This window comes from Melanotaenia boesemani, chromosome 18, assembly GCF_017639745.1.
Source record: "Melanotaenia boesemani isolate fMelBoe1 chromosome 18, fMelBoe1.pri, whole genome shotgun sequence".
NCBI classification, from domain to species: Eukaryota; Metazoa; Chordata; class Actinopteri; order Atheriniformes; family Melanotaeniidae; genus Melanotaenia; species Melanotaenia boesemani.
In genome coordinates, this window is record NC_055699.1 from 465,705 (window position 1) to 490,574 (window position 24,870).

At 45.3% G+C, this 24,870-nt stretch overlaps 1 protein-coding gene across 9 annotated transcripts in view; it reads right to left on the reverse strand.

Moving 5' to 3' along the window:
- Positions 1-12,914: 12,914 nt before the first annotated feature.
- arhgap12b (Rho GTPase activating protein 12b) overlaps positions 12,915-24,870 on the reverse strand; it is an 82,489-nt gene continuing 70,533 nt past the window's right edge. For 4 of the 9 annotated variants that reach the window (XM_041967752.1, XM_041967754.1, XM_041967753.1 and 1 more), the window contains 13 exons: positions 23,684-23,758; positions 23,361-23,422; positions 22,188-22,269; positions 21,917-22,027; positions 21,385-21,489; positions 21,209-21,307; positions 20,979-21,081; positions 19,308-19,427; positions 19,110-19,208; positions 18,586-18,663; positions 15,650-15,784; positions 15,428-15,533; positions 12,915-13,781 (listed from right to left, as the gene is read on the reverse strand). In XM_041967752.1, the coding sequence (XP_041823686.1) occupies positions 13,607-13,781; positions 15,428-15,533; positions 15,650-15,784; positions 18,586-18,663; positions 19,110-19,208; positions 19,308-19,427; positions 20,979-21,081; positions 21,209-21,307; positions 21,385-21,489; positions 21,917-22,027; positions 22,188-22,269; positions 23,361-23,422; positions 23,684-23,758 (1,350 nt within the window). In that variant the 3' untranslated portion in view covers positions 12,915-13,606. The remainder of the gene's footprint in view (positions 13,782-15,427; positions 15,534-15,649; positions 15,785-18,585; positions 18,664-19,109; positions 19,209-19,307; positions 19,428-20,978; positions 21,082-21,208; positions 21,308-21,384; positions 21,490-21,916; positions 22,028-22,187; positions 22,270-23,360; positions 23,423-23,683; positions 23,759-24,870) is intronic. The other 5 variants (XM_041967755.1, XM_041967756.1, XM_041967758.1 and 2 more) reach the window with 5 other exon arrangements.

The window sequence follows — 24,870 nt, forward strand, 5'->3', positions numbered from 1 at the left end:
GGGTTCCGTCTTTTACAGCAGGGTCCCGTCTTTTCCAGCAGGTTCCCGTCTTTTCCAGCAGGTTCCAGTCTTTTCCCGCAGGGTTCCGTCTTTTACCGCAGGGTCCCGTCTTTTACCGCAGGGTCCCGTCTTTTCCAGCAGGTTCCCGTCTTTTCCCGCAGGGTCCCGTCTTTTCCAGCAGGTTCCCGTCTTTTCCCGCAGGGTCCCCTCTTTTCCAGCAGGTTCCCGTCTTTTCCCGCAGGTTCCATTCTTTTCCAGCAGGGTCCCATCTTTTACCGCAGGGTCCCGTCTTTTCCAGCAGGTTCCCGTCTTTTACCGCAGGGTCCTGTCTTTTCCAGCAGGTTCCCGTCTTTTCCGCAGGGTCCCGTCTTTTCCAGCAGGTTCCCGTCTTTTCCAGCAGGTTCCAGTCTTTTCCCGCAGGTTCCAGTCTTTTCCCGCAGGGTTCCGTCTTTTACAGCAGGGTCCCGTCTTTTCCAGCAGGTTCCGTCTTTTCCAGCAGGTTCCAGTCTTTTCCCGCAGGGTTCCGTCTTTTACCGCAGGGTCCCGTCTTTTACCGCAGGGTCCCGTCTTTTCCAGCAGGGTCCCATCTTTTCCCGCAGGTTCAGTCTTTTTCCACATTAAGAAACCGGTGACTGAATGTCAGACAGAAAACGCTGCATTCAGAGTGTTTCATGTCGGTGTTGATCCTGCTGCAAACATTCCGGCTCTTATTTTACGACTTGTGTTCAGCATTCCCGTCGTACCCAGTTCTGCTGCAGTTCATGCCATTAGATGTGCTGCAGTGGGCCTGAAGATACATGTTTGAAGAAAAGGCAGATTTTTTTCTAAAATAGGCAAATTATCTTGTCGTCCAGGCGGATTTGTTAGACATTTTCATAGTTTGTTATATAGTGGCTCAGATTTAGCTTTGATTCTCTTTTTAAACGAGATTAATTTTCTGACGCTTCGTGGAGAATTTTCTTTTTGGACAGTAAATAAGACCTATTGTCTATGTTTAGTGTGCAGCTATCTGCACAGGAATGACCTGTACCTCTCTTAATTGTTGAAGAAGCCTCTGACTGAACACTATTTCCTCATTGTGTTGTGAAGAATCATCCACGATGTTCAGCAGCTGGTGCTCCGGGAGCTCCAGGTCAGTCCTCCGAACAGAACCAACCGCTTCATAGGAAGGGAAATACACACTGAACATGAGAAGAGTGGGACTATAATCAAGTAAAACAATCTGCCAGTGCAGGAAAATAATTACATTCGGTAAGATTTTCTTGAAATAAGAAACATTTTTACGCTTTAGACAAGTAAGAAATGTCCTTAAACAAGAACTGAAACATTTATTTCAAGCCCTTTTCCCCAGAATCCTCCTAAACTGCCCGTCAATGCTTCTCTGAGATCTTTCTTTCACACTTTGAAAGACAATAAAAAGAAAAACACGAGAAAATAAAGAAGATGATTCTTCTGAGTTCAAGAAATGCTGTTAATTTCTTAAAAACAAGACAAAGCATTTACACTAATTAAAATCCATAAGAACTGGACGGTGCGTCAGTGCTTTATCTTGAATCTCTTATTCATCCACTCCTGTTACCACACTGGTGCTGGAGAGAAATCTGCCACCAACCTCTTCCACCTCAGACCAGTTCTTCAGTTTTTAGTTTATTTGAAATCTTTTCTCTTAAAGTGAGAAACTACACTGAAAGAAGCTTTAAAATGCTCATTTAGAGGTTTTTACTTGTGTCACTACTTGTTTTAAGGTTTTCCCTCTTGTCTGGTCGTTCTTATTTCCCTGCCAGGTGTGTTTCGCTCATGTTAAACTCGTCTTAGCAGAGTGTGAATTGGTGCTGGGAGGTTTTGAAACCAGTTTTCAGAGCTCATACGTGATCTCAGTGAGGTGTGTGTAAAACAACCAACTTTAGGATTTAGTAAGAAGGTAAGAACTAAGACATTTATCTCAAGAGTAATAATCTTACACATTCTGCTCTTGCAGAGCATATCACACTCAAAATTAGATCAAAAAGACTTTTTGGCTGAGTTTACGACTGTAAGACTCGGTTAGTGAGACCTTCTGGAGCAGTTTTTAGTTTCTTAGGCCAGCGGTCTCTGAGGACCACAGCAAACAGCAGCACGTGATGCTGGGCCGTGACTCACTCAGCAGCCAACAGCTGAGCCAGCTCCCAGACTTCTCATGTTCAGGTCGGGCCTCCTCCAGGTCTTGGTTCTGAAAGTGTCCAACATCGCCGCCCTGCTGGTTAACCTCTGGCTCCTCTCCAGGTGTGATGCTCCTCGGCAGAGCTGACCTTTAACCTCGGCCCTTCTCTGGCTCTGATGGGAGACGTCAGTGTGTGTGTGTGGGGGGGGATAAAATAAGTCTTGATCACGACTTCTTATTTTCAGCACCTGAGCTTCTCACACCTTTCCTCACTCCCACAGTACAGCATGTGGCTTTTCTTCTGTGGATAAGCCAACGACTCAGAGAGCACCTGTTGTTTTCGGTCTGGTAGTTATCAACATTTTTCACTCCTCTTTTTCTCTGCTTCAGAGTCAGCTGAACAAGTTTGATCATTTATGTCCAAACACCAGGACAGGACGTTGCTCAGATGCTTGAATTCCCTCACAGCAGAGAAACCGCAGCATTCGGTCCTGCAGTCACATGACAGTGACGACTGAAAGAACGAGTTTAAGCGTTGCACATGCAGAATGAGGAATCTTTGTTCAGTGTGAGCTGCTTTCACGAGCTCTGGTCCAGAGAAGCCGGCACTGGTTCTGGATCCTGTTCACATCTGGCTTCTTCTCTGCATGATGAGCTTTAACCTGCATTTATGGATTTCAGGGTGAAGTGAATTCACAGACAGTGATTTCCAGTAGAGACCCAGAAAGCAAAAACTTTTTGGCCAAATATGGACCAAAAGTGTATTTTTGTCTGACCAAATTTGGCTTCGACTCATGGTGTTGACTAAATTTCAGTGTGGTTGCCAAAGGTTGACCACATGACAACCACAAGTGGCCCACAAAGAAGGCGTCCTGTATCAGGACTACTTCAGGCCACAAAATACTTGCTGCAATCTACATCCAGACAAACAACTGACATCTGGACCACGTGGTCCACAGGAGACTTCCCTTAATCCAAGCCAGGCTGGCAACAGACATCTGGTCCACTTCCTGCCAACACAACGCTTGTAAGTGCAGTAACTGAGCCATAAATGCCAAAAGTTGGCCAGATTTGGCCCAAACATGTCTGCTATCTGGGGAGTCATGTCTGTTTTTAATGAAGTGCTGCCTGAGGACCCCAAGATCACCAGCATTCAGTTTTCACCTGTTACTGTCCCATGCACACAGAGATTTCTCCTGATTCTCTTAATCTTTTGATGACATTATGCACTGTAGATGGTTGGGATCTTCAACATCCTCACAATGTTGAGGAACGTTTTTTTTTATTGTTCCACAATTTATACACCCAGTTTGTCTCAATTAGTGAACCTCTGTCAATTTTTCCATCAGAGAGCCTCTCTGAGCTGTTATTTTAAATTGTCATGTTGCTGACCTGTTGCCAAAGGATGACATTAGGCCAGACATCATTCACTTGTTGAGTGTAATAAATAAGCACCAACAAAACAAGATGCACCAAAAGAGCATATTCCAGCTGTCAAAGTGGATGACTTGAGTTAATCTAATTAGCTCCTCCAGTTGCTTTTGATCTGTACCAGTTGCTGCTCCTGTTCCAGCTTTTTACAGATGTGTGTCTTGCCAGTTTTGGCTCTGAAGTTTGGAAGCCAGACTCTGTCGGGTTATTTGACTCTGCCCATCCTGTCAGCCAGCATGGGAAGAAATCACAGGGCTCCAGCGTTCATGGATCTTACATTTAATTTTTTTACTTTTTTCTTGTAATTCAGGTAAAATAAGGATTGAATATAATAAAATGCTTGGTTAGCTGGTTCTTGGAGAGACTTTATGAAGATTTCCGTGGTTGATGTTTTGCTTTGAGGATGCAGCTGTGCCCTGAAAAACTGGGACGGAGCTAAAGGGTTGACCGCTGGCCACCTCTGGAATCTGATTGGACACCATCAGATGATGAACATATTGCTGTAGGAGGACAGAAATGTCTTTCCAGACCAGAACATGTCACCAGTGTTGCTATACCAGTTTTAAGTAAATTTTAAATTAGCTTCTAACGATTCATCCTTTAAAAATATCGACATCTGGTGTCACATTTTTAGAAGCAACTTTGTCTCTGAGCAAGTACAACTACTAATTTACCATTTAATGTTATGAAAGGCTATTAATCTGTTGTTAGCATGAAGCTACGTAGCGGTGCTAATGTAGTTATATGCTAGCACTAGATTAGCTGTAAGCTAATGTGGAGAAACCATGTCATATTTAGTTTTCAGTGAGTGTATTTAGGGACTACAGATCAACTCAATAAATCAAAATTTTTGGAGCTGAAAATTAATGTTCAAAGAAAACCTCAGTGTCCATGTTACTTAGCGCTGACTAAGCTAAGCTACATGATCCAGTTTCATTTAAACAGGCTAGCAATGCTCCTAGTTTATTTTAAAATAAGCAAAGACTTAAACTTGTGGAGAAAAATAACCTGCGACGAGTATGATTTTGTTTAGAGAAACACGAAAATCAAGCAAAAGGGAGATGTTTCCAACTATTTTGTTAAGAGAAAGGACATGATCTCTCCCACAGTGGAGCTAGCAAGTCATTGCGGTGAGACACAGGATCCACTCGAACCACCAGACAGTAAAACTGGATTTCTACTCGTGTGGCATCTACGTAAGGTTGGAAGAACACATTTCACCGGTATCGGCTATGTCGACCGCTGTATACGGACTCCGCACGAGTATAAATCCAACGTAAGCCAGAGCTACTAAAGGGGAGAAGCTTTACTACCACATCCTGCACCCAAAACAATCAACTTACTGTACGATTCTATGAACCTTTTAGAACAAATATTCCCACTTGGTGATCCCGATTATTAATGTAAAGATGTTTTATTTCAGCTCAAACTCTGCTTCAGTTCAGCACCAGTAGTGTAGTCCTGCTTCACCTACACGTCCCCCTCATCCAGGATGACTTCTTTGTGTCTGTTTTAGAAATAATCTGCAGATTTATTTTTTACATGTACACATCTTACTTCGCCTCAGGGATGCCAAAGGAGCTCGTCTCACCTCGCTTCCTTAAACTGATTTGAAAAGCAGCAGAAACATGAATTAAGAGGTTTCCATGTCTCAGTCAGAGTCGTTTTCATGCTTCCAACACCAGCTCCTGTCCCCACTCAGAGTATCAATCATGTTCGCTTTTCTTATCAGAACCTCAGAATGAGGCTGGAAATGAGGCTTCCAGTCAGAGGAGAGGGTGACGGGGGAAGTGAGGGGAAGAAGGGATGGTGGGGGTAAAATGAGATGATGAGGAGGGATACTAATCAGTGCAGGCAACCTCCATTCTCTCCTTCTGTTTCTGTCTGTCCCCATTTCCTCCAGCCCTTTTCATTAAGACACCAGAGGCCTCGTTTCTATCCACCAGCAGCCCTGACCTTTTGATCCACGCCGGGGCCCCTGCGTGATGAAGAAGACATGTTTGTGTTCCCTCTCTGGCGGGTAAAACCCCGCCTCCTGCATCTGTCCTGATCGTTGCTCCCTGTTCCAGGCTGGGACGGGGTCTGATGGTCGAACTATACTGGTAAATACTTGGTGAAGAAGAAAAAAAGTAAAAATCTGAGATAATAAAATCCCAAAATGGGACATGCCATGTGTGTAATCCAACCTGCCTCCCCCCTCCCACCTCAGGAAGGAGAACAGGTTGAGCCCCAGCTTTCTGTGCCAGATGGCTCCACATTGACAAATCAATTAGGCTCCACCTCATCACCAGGGGGACTGGGTGGGGGCTACAAACCTGCTCACCCCACCCCCAACTACCATGGGGTCCTGGGTCGAACGCTCCTCCATCTCTCTTCGCCTTAATCACCCTCCCAATCCCCAGAAAGCCTCGGTAAAGGGGGCGAGGAGGTAAGGAAAAAGCAAACAAAGAGGCTGGCAGCACATGAATCAGCCAGCATCAATATGGATGACTTCCATGCTAATGCAGAGGGACCTCAGCTTGATTTTGTCAGTGTTTGTGTGTGTTTAGGAGCTCAGTCAGAGCTGATTTGCCATAAGCTGAAGAGCCAAGCATCTCTACTTGTTTTTCCTTCTCTGTGTGGAGGTGGGAGATGAGGAGGAGGAGGAGGAGGAGGGAGGGTGGCTGTTTGGGGAAGTTAATCCACAGAGAATAAACAGCGCAGCCTGGAGCAGGAATGCATCTGGGTCGCTAAGAAGAAGGTGAATCCGTGCTCTTCGCTTCCCCCTGCTGGTAGCGGGATGGACAGAATTCCACTAAAGTTTGAAGCAGAAATCTGTGGTCAGAAAAGTGCCAGACAGACCAAGAAGCAGACTCACCCCCTACACACATCTGTTAAGTTTCCTATATTTTCAAATTCTAATTGAATTCAACACATCATGCTTCACATAAACACAATCCTAAAAAAATTCATGTTGAACATCAGTTAATATTTATGACTGACCTCGGAGCAGCTGAGAGAGGGGACAAGTCATCCATGTTTATTAATCTTCTCAACACAGACCTACACTTTCCAGCCATTTTATCAGCTCCATCTGCTCAACTTCCTGTTTACACTAATATCCAACCAGCCAATCACAAGGCAGCATGTAGTCATGTGGACGTGGTGAAAACCTGAAGTTCAACCAGAGCATCAGAATGAGGAAGAAAGAGGATTTACGAGACTTTGAACGTGGCATGGTTGCTGGTCTGAGTATTTACTGGGATTTCCACCCACAACCATCTCCAGGGTTTCCAGAGATGGTCTGAAGAAGAGAAAACATCCAGAGCAGCAGGTGTCTGGACCAGGATGCAGCAGAAGACACACCGGGTGCCTCCTCCAGCTAAGAACAGGAAACTGAGGCTACAATTCACACACACTCACCAACACTGGACAATAGAAGATGGAGAAACGTTGCTGGTCTGATGAGTCTCCATTTCAGCTCCACATTCAGATGCTCGGCTCAGAATCTGCTGGAAACATCATGAAAACATGGATCCATCCTGCCTTGGATCAACGCTTCAGGCTGCTGCTGGTGTAATGGTGGGGGGAGGTTTTCTTGGCCCACTTTGGGCCCCTTAGTACCAACGTGGCCTGGTTTAACCACCACAGCCTACCTGAGTATTGTTGCTGACCATGTCCATCCCTTTATGACCACAGTGGAGCATCTTCTGATGCTACTTCCAGCAGGATAATGCACCATGTCACAAAGCTCAGATCATCTCCACCTGCTTTCTAGAACATGACGATGAGTTCACTGGACTCCAACGGCCTCCACAGCCACCAGATCTCAGTCCAGTAGAGCAGCTTTGGGATGTGGTACTAGAAGGTGGAACTGATAAATGCTGACACATGGAGAAGATGGAGCTGGTGATGACATCAATAGTCCTACTTTTCACCAGTGAACCTTCAGGAGAACATGGCAGAGGGCTGACTCCATCCTGAACCCTGACGTAGGTGTGAAGGTGGCAGGTTGAACGTGCTGGGAGGGGTGGTGGAGACTGATGGAGATGTGTGGGTGCCCTCCTGGCTCAACTCAATCCTTCCATCCTCTTACTCATCCTCATCTGGGGGCAGTGACAAGAAAGAAAGAGAAAGCTGATGCTGAGACCCCTGGGGAGAGATTAGTGCTGACAGCACAACAAAGACTGATGCCAGGGGCCCCTCAGCTCTTCCACAAATTCAGATGTAATGTATGGCTTTAACTGCGCCAAAGGGGGATCAACGTAATATATGATCGACCCACTTTGCGATGTGCTCGGTTGGCAGTGATGTAAAAGCGATTTATGCCCGTAAAAATGTGCAGGCTAATTAAGTAAGACGTTGGCACAGGAACAAATCCAATGAGCTTATGAGAGAGCTGGCAAGCAAGTCGGACCCTCCCTCAGGAAAAGTCTACCTGCGGTGGGAGCAGCAAAACTTGGGAAACATAAGCAGGAACGGTCAGAGTCAAGGCTCTGCTGGCTCAGGATGCTGATCTTTTAATTGAATTCTTGTTTGTGATTTGTCAGGGGGGTCCCCGCCTGGCAGTGCCGGGGGTCCGGGGGCCTCTGTAATTACGCAGGGCCTTTCCACCAATCAGACCGCTGTGTTGAAAAAGGCTGTGGATGAAATGTCCTAATTACAGCCTCAGTGGAGACGACTCCAACAGGGAATACATGTTAGCTAACTGCCTCCACAGCCAACAGTCTTAATGAGACCAACCCCCCCCCCCATTAATCAGAGCACCTATTTCTCTCTTTGTCTCTGCGTCAGTCGTCCTCACAGCCAACCTCCACCTCACATCTCCATCCAGATCACTTCACTGCTGCCCCCATTTCCAAACAAACCCTCCCTGCTCTTAATTAAGAAGAAATACACTGAACACTTTCAAGGTGTAATCACTTCACAGGCCCCCAAACCCACACAGGCCCTCACACAAGGGTGGAGTCTCCAGGGGGGAGGTAGGCCAGCCTGTTTCTCTAATGAGCTGCCATGTCACAGAACCAGCCCGTATCACTCCTCCTCTGATGATGAAGGCACACAGAGTGTCTGATATTAATCTGTGAGCACGGAGGAAGTTCCTTTCTGCCTCCAAGTTCTCTTTCCGTGTGCAATTAATTTCCCCAGACCCCCCCACAAGAGCATCATGGGGCCTGATTTTCTCTCACTTTTCTTTTCAAACTCATTTCTCTGACAGAGGAGAGGAAGAGGATGCTGAGGGGTGTGTCTGCCACAGCAGCAGCTTTAACTGTGTGAGGGTAAATAAATAGATATTCCAGAGAATGGCCATTATCTGTCATGGAGCGCTGATACAGTCTTCCCTTGTATTTATTGCCTACTTAATGGACCTGATTGTATTACTGAAGGTAAGGAAGGTAAAAAATCCATTGCCAGCTTTCAGCATCCTGCAATTACCTTATGTAAATCCTAGTCTGAAATGTTGATCCACTGCCATTTAAAATGCATTGAATTTCCATGGAAAATGATCCCGTCCTGCAGAATGCAGCTCATTAATAACAAGGATGAGCCGGGATGACGTTTGGAATACTTACACGCTTGCTTAGCATCCGCTTGCATGTGAGAACACAGCCTCATTCTGCACATTGAGAGAAAGGAGTGGATTTGAATCCCAGCAAGCAGGTAAATGAGTCATTCCTGACAGGAAGAGGCTCTTCTTCACACACACAGAGGGATGCTCACGTTTGTTCAGCTTTGGATCAAGAGAAAGGAGGAAGTATGAAGACCTCCATGTTCTGATTAAAGCATCCAGTGTCCTGAGTTGCCTTTGATTTAAGCAAACTGTGTCATTCCTGCTGTTCTCCAGGCTTCTTCTCTAGCATCTTTTATTCCGTCATTCCCCGTGTTTCTGATGGGCTCTCCTGCTCCTTCAGTAGTTTCCTCGTCCATCCCATCCAGGTTTACCATCCTAACCTTTACCAGAGTTTTGGTTTGCAACCTGCTGTTCAGCAACTTGAGCTGTGTTAAAGCTTGAGTTCTGACATCTGCCTGCTGGTGAATTCTGCATTTGATTTCTCAACCAGCTTCACCACAAACAAGAACCAGAGCTGCCATCCCTGATGGGTTAGGCTGCTGGGGGCATGACGCACAGAGCACTTTCCTTCGTTTTTCTCTTTACTCTCCATGTAGAAACATCTGAAATAGTTGCTGTAACCTTCTGGTGCTTGTTGACCCCTCTATGCAGCAAAGAGAGGTGGTTGCAGCAGATGACCGTCCTCCCTGGTTCTGCTTCAGATGGAGGTTTTGTTCTTGTTAAAGGGGAGGTTTTCCTCTCCACTCTCACCTCATGCAGCTCAGAATGACTTACCGTACAGATGGTGGAAACGGTGGAATAACATTCAGCACCCCTTCAGTAAGTGGGGATCAATAAATTCAGTGCATTTCAAACCTTAAAGTCGCCTCCAGTTTCAATCTGAGGAGCTGCCTTCCTCCTGTCTGCAGGGTTTTTACAGCAGATGATGTTGAAGGCAAACCTGCTGGTTCACTGTTTGATTATCAGCTCACCGAGCTGCCGAAGTGCTGGTACCTTCAGAACTTAAAAGCTTCTCCCATGCACTGCGGTTCTCACGCAGCCTCTCTGCCGGCAGCCCACCTGCTCATGACGCCGGGGATGCTGCAGATCCATAAATCTTTCATGCTCCATAATGGCTTGCTCACATTACCTGCCCACACCTCGGCCTCCACGGAGCGGGCCGAGCCAGAGCTGAGCAGGTCAGGCTAGAAAAACCGCTGCAAGCATATGGAGCACTTCAAAGACCTGAAAGCCCGGCGGGCCCGGAGCTGTGGTAGCACCCATGAATTATAGAAATGATCTAATTGTTTTCTCATTTGGAAATACTGGGCCCCTCTCTCCGTGTCCCAGCTTTACAGCCTGAGGTTTCCAGGTGGGGGTGGGGGTCACATGATTCAGTGCTGCCCACCTCCAACACGTCTGTTGAATCCAAGGTGGTCTGTCCTGTCAAAACAGAGCCAGAGCCAGGAGGGGAGGTGGGGGGGTGTTAAAGAGCAGCTCTCATCATGACGGTTAACAACAGACTGGAGAAAGCTTCATTTCCTGGAGAATAACTTCGTTAACAGGATAACCACACAGTTTATACCATCATGCAAAGAGAAGCTTCATCTCTGATTTAAGACACTTTTAGATGTGCAGAAGATTTTTGAACTTTTTTCCTCAGATTGATGCTTTCTGGAGTAGAAGGGGGTCATAAAGAGGATGAGGGTTTTTTTTAGTTCTGATTCATTATTTTTTATCTGATTAATACAAAGAGCTGCTAATGAAAGAGGCTAAACGCCATCGTAGAGAAAAGGACTTTTTAAAACGTGTTTTTCTAGTCCGTATGCAGAACAAGCCTAATGCGTTCCTGTGAGGAGGGAAAGAGCATCACCTTTTACTTCAGGCCAAGCAGCAAAAAAACTGAAATGGAAAACATCTGAAATTAACAGGACCGTCAGATACAAAAGAAAAGCTGAGCAAAGGTCCCCACATCCAATCAGCAATGAGGGCAGCACCCACTCACCCAAACATGGAACGAGCCAGGATGCTTAAATAACCTGAAATATGGAGAAAACGTCCAGGAAAAGTGTGAAAAAAGCAACCCTGCAGCATCGAACAGAAACAGCCTGAACTGGATGTTACTGGGATTAAAGAGACCACACTGGGCTGCTTTAAGTCATCTTTATGATCGGCTCCAGTTTGTCCATGCAAACGATAGGTCTTCCCTCAGCAGACTGAGACATGGACTTCTTACTGGACAGCATGGTCAGATTACAAAGATGTCTTAAAGACATGAAGACCTGCATGAATTCTCTCCTAAATTCAGGCTGAGGTTGTTGTCTTTGGACCTGAGAACCTCAGGGAGACTCGCTATGTGACTACTCTGGATTACCTTCCAGTCCTGCAGTGAGGAAACTGAGTTTTTTTGGCCAGGATTTGTCCTCTGACTCATATATAAAACAGGTTTCTAGAACCATCCTCTTTCACCTTTGTAACGTCCCCAAACGGCTTCTGTGTGCCTCCAGCTGGTTCAGTCAGGGCTCTCATGAGAATCATCGGCAGAGCTGCTCCTCTTTGGCATCCTGTAAAATCAAGATGGGATTTAAATTCTCCTCACACAGAAAGCTCCATCGGATCTTAAAGTTCTCGTAGTTTCATAGATTCCCAGCGGAGCACTGAAGCTTCAGTTATCAGACCTTCCTCTGTGGGAGCAGCTCCCAGTGTGGCCTCAGGTCTACCTTTCAGATCAGGCTTCAAATGCTCTTTTCTGATGCATCTTGTAGTTAGATCTGGCTTGGTGACCCTTATCCACCCCTTTAGTTCAGCTGCTACTGGGAGACATCCCATGATGCACTGGGCTCCTCTCTGACCTTGTTGTCATTAATTTGTTTCTCTTTCTCAGGTATACTGGTTTAGGGTTACGGTGATTTAAGACCTCTCTTTCCTGTTCTCTCCACCCCCAACTGGTCCAGGCAGATGTCCGTCCTTCCTGGTTCTGACGGAGGTTTTCCTCTCCACTGTCTCTCGTGCAGCTCAGGACGGAGGATTAAATCAAAGAGAATCTGCTGGTTTCCTTAGCTCAGAAACTGGTTTATGTGAAAGCTGTTATTATAAACTGGACAAATGTGGGTCATTTGTTTTTATTGGATTATAAATGAGTTGAATGGGACAGTAAAAAGATCACTTTGTCTGAGGTGCACAGATAAAACTGACTTGCAACATAATCATGCGAGAAAGTCCAGTTCACCCACAGGTCAGAAGATTTTAGAGTCAAAGTAAAACCTGACATGGAAAAACTGGAAGCTGATCACAGGAGGAAAAACTTCCCATGGTGTCACTACAGCTAATTAGAAAGTCTTCATTAATCCAAACATTTCAAACATCAGACGTGGCCTCAATCTGACGGCGACTCTCCAGCAGGATGGAGCTGAAACCTTCCGCCTGGCTCCAGCAGCAGCTTCAGCTCTCACTCCGCCTCCGCTTCTTCATCAAAACTGTGGCAATTATCTAATTAGACATGAATTAATCCACACCCTTCAGGTCTGCAGCCACGTTTGACCTGCAGAGTCACGACAAACCGCCGTGGACGGACTGGGACAGCAGATTAATGGCGGCCGAGCAGCAGAGGTTAAGCTGCGTTAGAGAAATCTCTACAAACGCAGCTCGGCTCATTTCATAATTAACAGGTAGGGGTGTAATTGATTGAGACGTGAAAGCTTCATCAGTCGATTCCATAAGTAGGATGTCCGTGTTGAGCAGATTAATTCAATTATGTAATTAAAGTCGAGGGGGATGGAGCTCTAGATCTGAAGGTTGAACAGGAGGAAAAACAACAGTTTATTTTTTTATTAGCCATAGCAAGTTCACAAACAGCAGTTAGCCTGAAAATTACATTCAAAATGTGCAGCTGACCATGCTAACGTACCTGCAGACAGGTAACAGTCCATCATGTGTTGCTTTTTATTTATTTTTTTTCACATTCTGTGTGTTTAAAGTCAAATATACAAAACCAAAATCTGTCAAAGGTTCACCTTCGAAGCCTCCATCACCCAATGAGTTTCTGTACGACTGAGAGGCTTCCAGCAGCATCAGCACCGCATCCCCGGCTTCGACCACGGCAGCACACAGCTTCCATCACTTCAGGACAGTTCATTCACACACAGGAGGGCGGGACGGGGGGGCGACACCAACACTGCTGAGGAGGGGGTCACCAGCTGATCCAAAAATTACACAGAGCCTACACATCACAGACACACAGCTCCACCACAGAAAACCCGCCCCGGTTCTGGTCCCGCCCCTTCTGCCAGGTGGTGGGTTCAGTCTGGGAGGATCCAGGACCTGTGGAAACCCCTGAAAGCTCACATGGACGAGCACGCATCATCACGCCACCACTCTGTCCGTAAAAAGCTGGCCCACAGCGACTGAACCCCCCCGGTCCTCTAAACTCTGTAAGTGCAACACTTAGCGGCCAATGAATGCACTGCTTGGTCCACACAATGACCACTCAGAGTCCTCCTTCTCCTCTACCTCCCAAAAACGCTCTCGTACTCCATCAGAATGAGCTCCACTATCTGGTTCTGGTAGACCATGTGGACAGCGATGTTCCCCGTCTCGGTCTCAGGCCGCAGCAGCGTGGGTCCGAACACGATGGCCACGCTCTGAGTCGTCATGCGGTTGGCCTCTCCGTGGTCGATCACCCTGAGGGGAGGGGCGGGACAAGGATCAGAGCTCAGATGGGTTTCAGGTTCCTGTGTCTGACAATCGTTTGCTTTCAGAGCAGTTTGAGGTTTCATGAAGGAAAACAAGATGAGAGACACGCAGAGGAAGGCTGCAGAGCCTCCAGGCTGCAGCATAATAGCCTTTTTAAATAGAATCTACATCCTCGCATGCAGATGCACAAAACAATAACATATTCATGGAACGGAGGAAAAAGGAAGATTAAATCCGCCTGCTGATGTACGTAAACCTCCATACGCTGAATGTCACGCTATAAATTTCCTCAAGAAACACCACTTCATAGGTACTGAATTACAGCAAACACAGCGCCATATAAATGCAAATAGGAACGCTCTGCAAATGTCAGCGTGAGCCTGCGAAGCCGCCGCTGGCCGCGTTGGGCTGAGGATCCGTGCTGGTTCAGACCGGTTCAGATGGTTCAAACAATCCACCTGAGTTAGTGCTCGTATGGTCAAGAGTTTCAACTCTGTTTCTCTGGGAGGTTTCAGGTGGAAACAGTAAATGTCTGCTAACTTGTGTTTGCTTCGTTCTTTCTCCCGTTTAACAACATCGTCTGGTCTTGTTCTGGACATCTTTACTACGTAGTGCTCCAGAAAAGTGCCAGAAACCTGTAATATTCCCGCTGGTTTTCACTCCCCTGTGGAGGGGCACGTCGTCATCCTGGAGGAGGGAGTTAGGACTCACAACCTGGAGATATGGGATCATTCTGATATGTTTGTCTATCAATAAGGTGCCTTCAGGTGTCAGTCATGCACCTGTGCCTGGCAGCGCTGGAATCTCACAACTAGAATATTTCAGGGGATTTTAGCACATTTTTAGGGAAACTGCCCACAAGTTTCCACTGTAAAAGGAGAAGAGTTAAATGCATTGTTTCAACTGATTAAATTACGTTTATCCAAGTTCAGTTATCAGGTTAATTCAGCTTGATAGGTTAGAGTCAGACTTACGAAAACAAATTCATTTCTTTTAAAGAATCTGAATCACTCTGACTCAGTTTCATTTCACTCATATTCCAACAGCTTTGCCTGAATGGAAACATAACAGCAACATTTAGGGGTTAACAATCACAAAATACTAAATTCCTGCTGAGCGTGAACTTCCCATGAGCCTTTGCTGGCTGCACAACTGGTACTAAATGATTTGAGAAGTTCTGATGAACTGAACTAATTTAATAAATGAATATGGATAAACTTAATTCATCACTGGTTACAGAAACAACTCATTAAAGTTGGTTCTGTGATTCTCTTTTTTTCAACGTAAGTAAGGTTCACCAACTTTAGATCAACAGCATGGCACATGCTTTCCTTCCCAGTGACGCTGTTACTCCATCCACAGGAGAACCAGGTGGCTAATCTGGCTTTTAACCAGGTATAATACACCAGCTAGCGTTATTAAAGGAGAGAAATAAAGGACCAAACACAAATTTCCTTCATTCTAAGCTAAGTTTATTTTCCATTTCTATAGCAGTGAGAGAGCTAACCGGGACTCCGGGACGGAGGCTTGTTAGATCAGGACGTGACTGCCTGAGCAGATCTCCTCTAATCTGAAGGTGAATCCACCTTTAGGTTGGGGAGCAGTTAAACTTAATTAATTAAAACTCCTGTTACCTGTGCAGGTGTTTGAAGAGGGCCTGCATTGTGTCCTGGTTGGGTTTTGGCAGCTTCTTGATCAGGTCTTTGATGGAGTTCACTCTCTGTTTGTAGTCTGAGGATTCTGCAGCAGAGAAACAGTAAATGAACGAGTGCACAGCGACATCTAGTGGATGCACCAGGAACTGAAACATTTTAATGCTGTCCTTCAGATCTCAGACGAGCCAGGAAGGCACTCACTGATGGCGTTCACGAAGTCGCCGAAGGATGCGTAGCTGAAGAGGGGCTCCGGAAGTTCTCTGAAGAACATCTTGAGAGCTCCAGTGGTGACGTGAATGTCCTCCCATTTACTGTCGTTAAGATCCAGCTTCTCATCTGACCGGAGCAGCACCAGACAGGGAGATGGAGGAGACATTAACACAACAAAGCAGCGTCATGCACTCACAGCTTCACCTTCTACAACCTGCTGCCGTCACCTGGAGGCCGAAACCTGCTCAGCTCACCCCGAGTTTACAGATTTATTACCCATCACATAGATCCTGTATTTAGAGTGTGAGAACATTTCCACACACTCGTCATCAAACAGCTGATCTGATCAGTGACATCACAGAATGACTTCTGATCAATACTTCTGATCTGCTCTGTGCTGGATGAACATCCAGGTGACCTACAGGCTGGACCATCGCTGAGCTGGATCACAGCGTCCATGCTGGATCCGGTCTTTTCTGGGCCAAAATGACTTTTATTTCTCTACAAATCCAACTCCAAACTAAAATAAAATGAAAAAGATCTGCAATGATGCTGGGAAGGCGTTCAAGTTGCATCAGATCACATCTCATCTCTACATTTACAAGCAACCAGAAAGAAAACGTCCAGATGTGGAAGTTCTGCAGGGTTCTGGCCTTCTTTTTCTAAAAGTTGGATTTAAAAGCGCTGTCTCTTAGAAACCTGAAAGACATCTCCTCAACCTCCAACCGTTTGCTGGACTCCCCTTTTTCTGCAAAGTTTATTCATCAGTTTGTTTTTAGTCTCTCAGGATTGTTAGATCATATTTATCTCCAGCCCTTTAAAGCCTGACCAGGATAAAATGTGGAGAAAAGTCTTTATTTGGCCCTTTAACAAAATATTAAAAAATAATTTTGTGTATTTACTGTTAACTACCCTGTGTTACTGTAGTGCCTTGTTGTAATATTCCTGCTTCCACTAGGGGGCAGAAGACAAGTATCAGACCGCGTACAACAGGGCTTCGAGCAAAGATTTGACCATAAAATGATGCAAAAGGTCTCAGAAACTGTATGGATCGTATTTAACTGTCACAAGTGAGCTTTGAATCTATTTCTTTTAGTAAGTTTTGACGATTTCCGACGAGGACCAGAGGGATCACACCAGGTTTAGGATCGCTGCATCGGCTCCCCGTGCGTTTCAGGTCCTCTGGTACTGGCATTTTAGTCCACCACTCCAGGCCTGGACTGGACCAGCCGGCCAGGGATCATGTTTTTAAAAACAAGTCCTTTTTATTTCTTATAGCTGAATTTTATTTGCTGTTGTTTAGAATTTTGCTTTTTAATCATATATTCTTATTTTTTTACTACTTTATTTGGCTTTCTGTTTTGTTTTACCGTTTATCTTTTTTACCGAAGTAGTTTTTATAAACACTTTTATTTGATCTCATTTTATGTTTTTTTTCATCTTATTTTATATTTTTCCTGAACTCCTTTATACTTTTTATACTTTTAAACTTACTTTAAGTTCAGAGCCAGTTATCAGCGATGGGAGTTCATGTTGGTGCAGAATGGGGTCTGGGTGGGCGGGGCCAGTGTGCATGACGCTTGGTTTGTATGTGTGTGAGTTTGTGTGCGACTGTGTGTGTAATTATGGGGTGTGCCTTTTTATTTTTTGTCATAATTTTGATGTGAAAGCTTTTAAATCTTGTATTGAATATGCATGATTTGTTTGTATTGTGTACTCTGTGTTGCCTTGTGCGTGAAAGGTGCTCTATAAATAAAGTCTGATTTGAACTGAACCTGGATAAACGAAACAGATGTCGGGCTGGCTTCGAAAAGAGACGGGTTCTTCGTCCTCTCCATCACTCCGAGGAGGAACATTTCCATGCGACTTCGAACGGGACGTCACCGTCTGGGAAAGTGAGGTTTCTGATGTACTTCACCATAAAGGATGTAAGCAGGTGATTTAGAACATGTGGGATCTAGAAACAGCTGATTACTTGCGAACGTGCAACGACTGGACATTTTACATTTCGTTGGTAGTCCGTGAAGATGTTCAGGACTGTAAGGGGATCCCCCCCCATTTTGTGGTAAAAATGGGCAACATAGACTCTAAGCAGCAGCTCCTCACAGAATTATTTGATTTTATAAGTAATTTTACTTTATGAGTTGTATGAGTAGTAAATATGGTAAAAATCTGCACCAAAGCTGCTCGTGTGTCTCTGGATCCTGATTATTTTATTTTTGCTTACAGTTGGTTTAAGTTAAGGTTTAAATATCTTGGTATCTAGAATTTATAATAAACCTGAAACAGCTTCATTTTGCTCTTAAAAAGGCTGCATAAGAACTTTGACTCGTGGTCTCATGTGTGAACATAACATGCTGCATTTAGGGGTCATTAGCAGCCACATCCACATATACTGGAAGGATTTTCTTTGGTATTGATCCGTCATGGCTCATTGGTAAATTAAAATAGATAACATGGCTCTTTGAGATCAAGGTCTCAAACATATATAAAAGAAGAAAAATACGTGTTATTTTACTTTTAAGAATCAACACTGAAGGCCTGATCTGTGTTTTAATCAAGCAAACTAAGGATCTGAAATCTGTCAGAAAGAAGAAATGTAAAAGTGAATGGATTAACAATAATAAATTAATAAAGAAAACTAAATAAACTTGTGATTATTATGAGTATATATGAGTGATTACCATATACAGCAAAATTTCTTTCACAGTAGGACGGAGTTTAGGACAGTTTTGGTTGATAAATGAGGACTCTGGACTGAAACTAAGGGCAAACGATGAAGGCTGGGCTTTAGATCTGTGCAGCATCATATCTGAAGCGACTTCTGGAGGTCTGAACGTTGGAGCTGAAACCATACGGAGAAGCATGCAGACGGACGCCTCTGTGAAGGCATGAACGGGCTGTCTCTGGGTAAGGCGGAAGCCTACCATGATTAACGGCGAAGCGGAGCTTCTGGATCACCGCCAGGTTCCCACTCACTCTGTACAAGCCGTCAACATTAAGACCTGCAGGGAACAAGAGACAAAACCAGCTGATAGCCGACATTCAGAGATGCTGGCGAATGTCCTGATCCGGTCCTGCTGGAGGCAGAGGAGCCAGCTGATGACTGAGTGCATAACATTCAACAGTTTTAATAAAAACTCCTCCATGAGGAAGATTTTACTGAAGAAACAATCATGAAGTGATCAATTTAACCACAGGAGGCGCTACAACTAGCACACAGCTGCAGAGCAAACAGGCTTAAATACACTGAAATGGAGGTGAAAACAACCTGTATGAACTGAGGGGAAAACAAGTTATTCTGTGGAGGAAAGTTCGCTCGAAAAGACGCATACATGTACAAACATGAAGAACAAAGCACGTGAGCAGGAGAAATGAACCCGTGTGTCCTTTATGAAGCCTGGAAATTCATTTTAAAAGCATCTTTCAGGATCAGGTGTGCTGATCTTACCTGTGTTCTCCACATGGTCCATACACATTCTTACAAAGGTGGGCACTGATGTGTTCTCCCGCTGGCACAGACTGGTCAGACTGCAGCCGAACACCTGATCTGAGATCAGACAAACACACTTTAACTTCTTCAGATCCTGACTCTGCTGCATCGGTCTAGCTTGTGGTCTGCAGACTCTGCTGGATCCTGGACTTTTACCTTTGATGTAGCCTTTGTCTCTGACAGCCTGATACGTGGGTCGCCGTGTCAGGAACTTCTTCAGCTTCATCCTGGTTTTCTTCTGGTCTGATGAGTCCATGCTCACTGAAGTCTTCATCACTGAAAGAAGACACGAAGTCAGCAAATCTTCTAGAAATAAAACGTTTTACATGTCAGACATTAAAAAGAATCTTTGATCTCTACCAGCTCCTAAAGTAAATCAATACAACGTCAGATGAACGGCGAGATATTTTAGTCAATTTACAAAACATTTTATTTTTAAATAATTAGCAGGGAACTGCAGATCAGGCATGAACATAATCCCCCTCCGGAGAAAATTAAACTAGTTTTCATTCATTTAAGAACAAGTCGCAGCCAAGACGGACTGAACCACAGACTGAACAGGTCGCCTGTGACTCCCAGAGCCAGCTGCTGAATGTGGCCGCTAATAACCAAAATGTACTACTTTTACTTTATTTATAGTACTGAGAAGTTTTATTAGCAGATGTCCTGACCAGCTTCCAGTCTTTAGAGGATGCTGCAGCAGGAAACAGTTTGCTTTACAGTAGCTGTAAAGGACACATATTCCAGCCCCGACGCCACGAGGACCTGCTTCCCGAAGCGTTCCCGAAGCGTTCCCGAAGCGTTCCCGAAGCGTTCCCGGGCCTGCAGGGTGCTGTCTGCGCAGTTTTTAATAACCGATCGTACATAAATCTGCTTTTACTCAAATCTCGCTGTGTTGTTTTTATAATCATGTGTATGACTTTAAAATGAGGAAAACCAGGTTTCAGTGGACATCTTAATTAGTTTGTGGTTTCATTCATCTTTTTGTCTGTTATTTTTCTTCCGTCTGAGTCCGCTGGCACACGGCCTGAAAGCTTTGGTCCTTTTAACTAACAGAGAGGGTGGTTTTCACCAATCTAAGATACAAACAGGTCCACGGACACGTCTGTGAACCTGACGCAGGGTTTTCCTAAAAAAAACTTCACATTTAAGAAGATTCCTAAGAAGATATTGGTGAATGTTATGCTGGTATTATGGAAGTTAAGAGGGCAGGTAGCATCCTGTCTGCTTATTTAAATGCACTTCATTAACGGATCATCAGGAAGCTGCAGGAATAAAAGCAGACGTTTTGGCCGTTTGCTGGTCTGCAGCATTCAGATGTGTTTTTTACCCAGGAGGAAAGACATCAGTCAGCACATTTAAAGTTCATGACAGCACTTTTTTTCTAATTTAATTCATTTGACAGATTCTGTGTATTTTGAAGAACATATCAATGTAAATATTGCCTGGATGAGCCAAAAGGCGACATTACATCTGTTTCCTGGCAGCAAGAGACTGACCTGACATGCAGCAGGACAACCGTCCCACATTAAAGTCCAGATCTGAACCTGAACTAAGACGCCGTGTCAGGATGCTGTGAATGGACCACTGCCCACACAGCAGAGTGGACTGAATTCCTCCCCATCGATTCGAGAGGCTCATGACATCTAAATTATAGTTATTGCTGCTAAAGGAGGGTCTCATCGATCACGTGGTCCAGCCGAGTTTGGTTAAATAAAAGCTGGATGTAACATGAAGATGCATTTACTAGCTGGTGAGACATGGGTAAGGTTTTATTACGACAGGTCCAAGTGTGGATTTCACATGACCCACTCAGGCTCGTCTCACCTCTGTTCTTCTTCGAGTCTCGGTGGTCCTTCTCCTTGTCCTGTTTCTCTGCTCCTGGAGACTCGGGCATGTCCTCCTCAATGGCCTCGTCTGACTCCCACACCTGGCCCAGAAGAGACGTATTCATCATCAGCTTTAGTCAGAAATTTCTCCAACGTCCCATCACACCATCCCAGGGTTCTGACAGGGCTCCTTGGTGGGTAAATCTGCTGATGGTAACCAACACTCACGTGTGTGTTAACGGCCTCTGTGAGGGCCCGGAACCAGTCATTGATGACACTGTCGATCTCCGACTGGATCAGCAGCTCCGTGCCCTGACGCGTCCTCAGCTGGTGGAGGGAAACCATGACAGGTCAGACATGTCTTGGTGAACGTGTGGACCAACCTGAGCAGCAGGATGCGATACCTCGATGACGTGTTTCTTGCTGGACTTTTCCTTGGAGGCCCACTCCACCAACGCCCCCCGAACGTCCACGGTGAACTCGGGCTTCGACTGGTTGCTGCCAAACTTCTGGAATAAAGATGCAGAATGAAAGTGGACGTCTTGGCAGAGATGTGACGGGAACAGGACATGCTGCTTTTAGTCGGGTTAAAACACCTGCAACTGGATCCTGGAGTGACTCGAGTTAACTCTTACATACTGAAACGTCACTTTTAAACACACACATCAGTGCTGTTAGAAGAAAAACTAAACCTCTGGTAGTTCTTGTTAATTATGTCATGTGCATATTAATCGGAACAGTCTTTGGTTTGGCTTCTTCCGACAGATGCATGAACCAGCAGCAAGGTATGAAGAATCCAAAATGTCCCACTCAGGTACGAGTTCACTGACTAGTTAGAAGCTCCGAAGAGCTGCTTCCATCTTTATAAGCTAACAGTCGGTGAAAGAGGAGAGAGGAGGTGAGCAGAAGGCGACAACATGCAGAGAGAGGACGTACAGCAGGTCTACAGGTCACATAGGAGACGGCAGGACGAGGCTTTACTGAGCGCTTCCAGCTGCTGAGGAGACTGAGGAGCAGCTCTGGGATGGAGGTGCTGTGGTAGTATGGCTTCAGAGAGGAGAGGAGGAGAAAAGGAGGAGTGGAAAGGAGCAAAGAAACGATGACACACAGCTCTTGAAAACAGGTGATTTTGGCAGAAATAAAGACGAGACAGAGATGAATGGAAGGGAACCGAGAGCTGAGGCTCTCTGGGCTCAGGGAGACGTACCCAGGAGGTGCTGCCCCCCTGACCTTTGGCAAAGAGGAGGGAGGAGCCCTGCAGCACGGTCCATGAGGAGGTCCAGTTCTTCCTGTCAATCAAGATAAAAACATGTTCAGAAAGCACGTTTAGAAAATATCAAACCGCAGCACCGAGGACCAGAACCAGCTTTAACACGAACAGGAAGCAAGCTGAAATATTTTTTCTAACTTTGAACAAGGCTGAACTTTATTATTCGGCTTTTTTACGCCTGCATTTGCCAACAGGCCAACATGACATGTGGGATACCGGCCAAACATCCAATACTGTGGATCCCTAGGTCCCAGAAATGAAAAAACCTGAACCTGCTCCACATGTAAACATTCTGATAGCGTACTTGTACTTATTTGTACTAAAGAACAGGGGAATATACAAATATGTGTGTGGAGGAAAGTCCCAAAATCAACCAGTTTACAAATAATGCTAATCTCGTAATTACAGATACATGTTTTGTCCTTTTGAATTCAGACTAATCTAAATTTGGTTTAACATGGTCGGTCATTGTGAAACTCAAACATTTTGCCCTTTCCAGTGAAGCTGAAAGCAGCTCCAGGTGACCATATCGCCTCTTTATCAGCCAGAAGGATGGACGGAGAGCTGATCTGGGACTGAAGCGAACATCTACAGGGATCAGGAGCATCCTTCTCACCAGGTAGCAGTTTCTCACGAACCTTCTGGTCAACTTTAACAGGATTCTGAAGTAACCACATATTTTTCAGATCAATTAGTTTGTAATGATTTGTACATTTTTCTATTTGAATTTAATGATTTTTGCACGTTTTGGGGGTCAAAATATGTTAATAAAGCAGGTTCAAGTGAAAGAAATACTGATCTGATCATTTAGGCTAAAAATTACATTAATCTTTTTCTTTTTATGAGGTTTATAAAAGCAAAACCAAAACAGTCTCAGTCTCAGGGTTAGAAGGACTTTGCTGAGCGGTCTCCACTAACAGCTGAAGCAGTGGCTTAAAAACGTCACTAGAGAGGTCTGAAAACTCTCTAAATATATGCTAAAGTCGCTAAGTTAGCCGAGCTCTGACGTGCACGTCCGTGTAATCGATGAACCAGACATTTTTTTTAATTATTGCGTTAAAGTCCAACCCCTAATAAAAAGTAACGAAGCTTTAAAAAGTTGACACCAACCTGACTTTCTTCCCGTTCTCTGTGATTTTGGTGACGTTGAGGACTCCACACTTCTCTGAGGGCTGTGTGAAAACACACACAAACACACACACACAGTCAGTGCTGGAGGTGAACAGCTGCTGTGTCTTCATGCTATGGCCAGATATCACCAGCAGATGGAGCCCTAACACTAATGTAGACCTGTGTGCAGTCAGATGTTGAGTAAAGGTGGAGGATGGTGGGTGCAGCATGCAGCAGATGGATTGTTTTAAAGGTGTTAAATTCGGCTGGTGATAGAAGCAAGAGCACGGTGAGTGTGTTGCAGTGTGAGCAGGGATACTAACGGTTGAGGGGTGCTTAGGAGATGACGGGCAGGAGTCAGAGTCTGGAGAGCTCTGCTTAGGCGCCGAAGCACACTCCTACCAACAAGAGGCACAACATGGTGAGCACAACATGAACAACATGAACTAGCAGCTAACTACAAGAAGATACATGAAGTCTGGAAGGACAAGAGGACCACGGGCAAGTGTCACTGTTAATGGCAGGAAACCGGAGGTTAGGGTGTGAGTGGCAAACAGGTCTCAGATCAGAGTTAATTCAGAGAGAGGCCTAATCTTTGTTTATCCAGCTTAAGGACACAGTGCAATAATCACGTCTGATTGGCTCTGACTTTATTCTGCAGGCTGACAGAGAATCAGGGAGAGCTGCTGATTGGACAGGTTCTGTAGGTACCAACTTTCTGACGGACTCTGCTCCTGCGTGGCTTGGAAGCCAATCGCCACAGTCTGAAGGAGAACTGCAACAAAACCGCCACAGAGTTAAGCTGTCATACTAACACGCGGTAGCAGCATCACACCTTAGCAGGAACCTGGACATTAAACGGACGGAAATGAACCACGAGAGTGAGAAAATGCTTCTTCACAGTCTTCTTACTCTCCACCTGTTCTCCAGGTACATGTAGAGCAGACCTACATGCAGACGCCACTACAGATGTCTGGGAGTTCAGCAGTTCTGCATCCAGACTGATTGATCCACTGAGAGATCACACGCTGCAGCCAAGCTCAGCGCCATCCTCCTCCTGTTAGCTTCCTTTACTGTAAGTCTGTAATTATTTAGTTTAAACCTTTATTTGACTCAAAGTCCAACGACATGATTTTCAGTTTCTTTAAAGGGGCGATAAGCAGGAATTCATCATTTCTAGAAAAAATGCTGTGTGAAGAACTACAGGTGTGATTCCACCTGGAGGATAGCCTGACATCACACACCGTCTCTCTACGTTGATCTCCAGCCCCGCGTTACCCAGCTGGTCCGGCCGAGCGTTCATGTACGTTCAAGTGAAGCTCCGCCTCCTCCCTTCTCTCCGAGCCCTCGGCCCTCCCTCCCTGTAAAAGGCTTCAGCCAATGGCTGTGCATATTTTCAAAGCAAAATGGCGGAGAGCAGAACAAAACATCGACTGGAAGATGACCAGAAACTGATATTACCTAAAAAAAAAGACAACGTCGTTGGCGAAGAAGTTGTCAGATAGAGAAA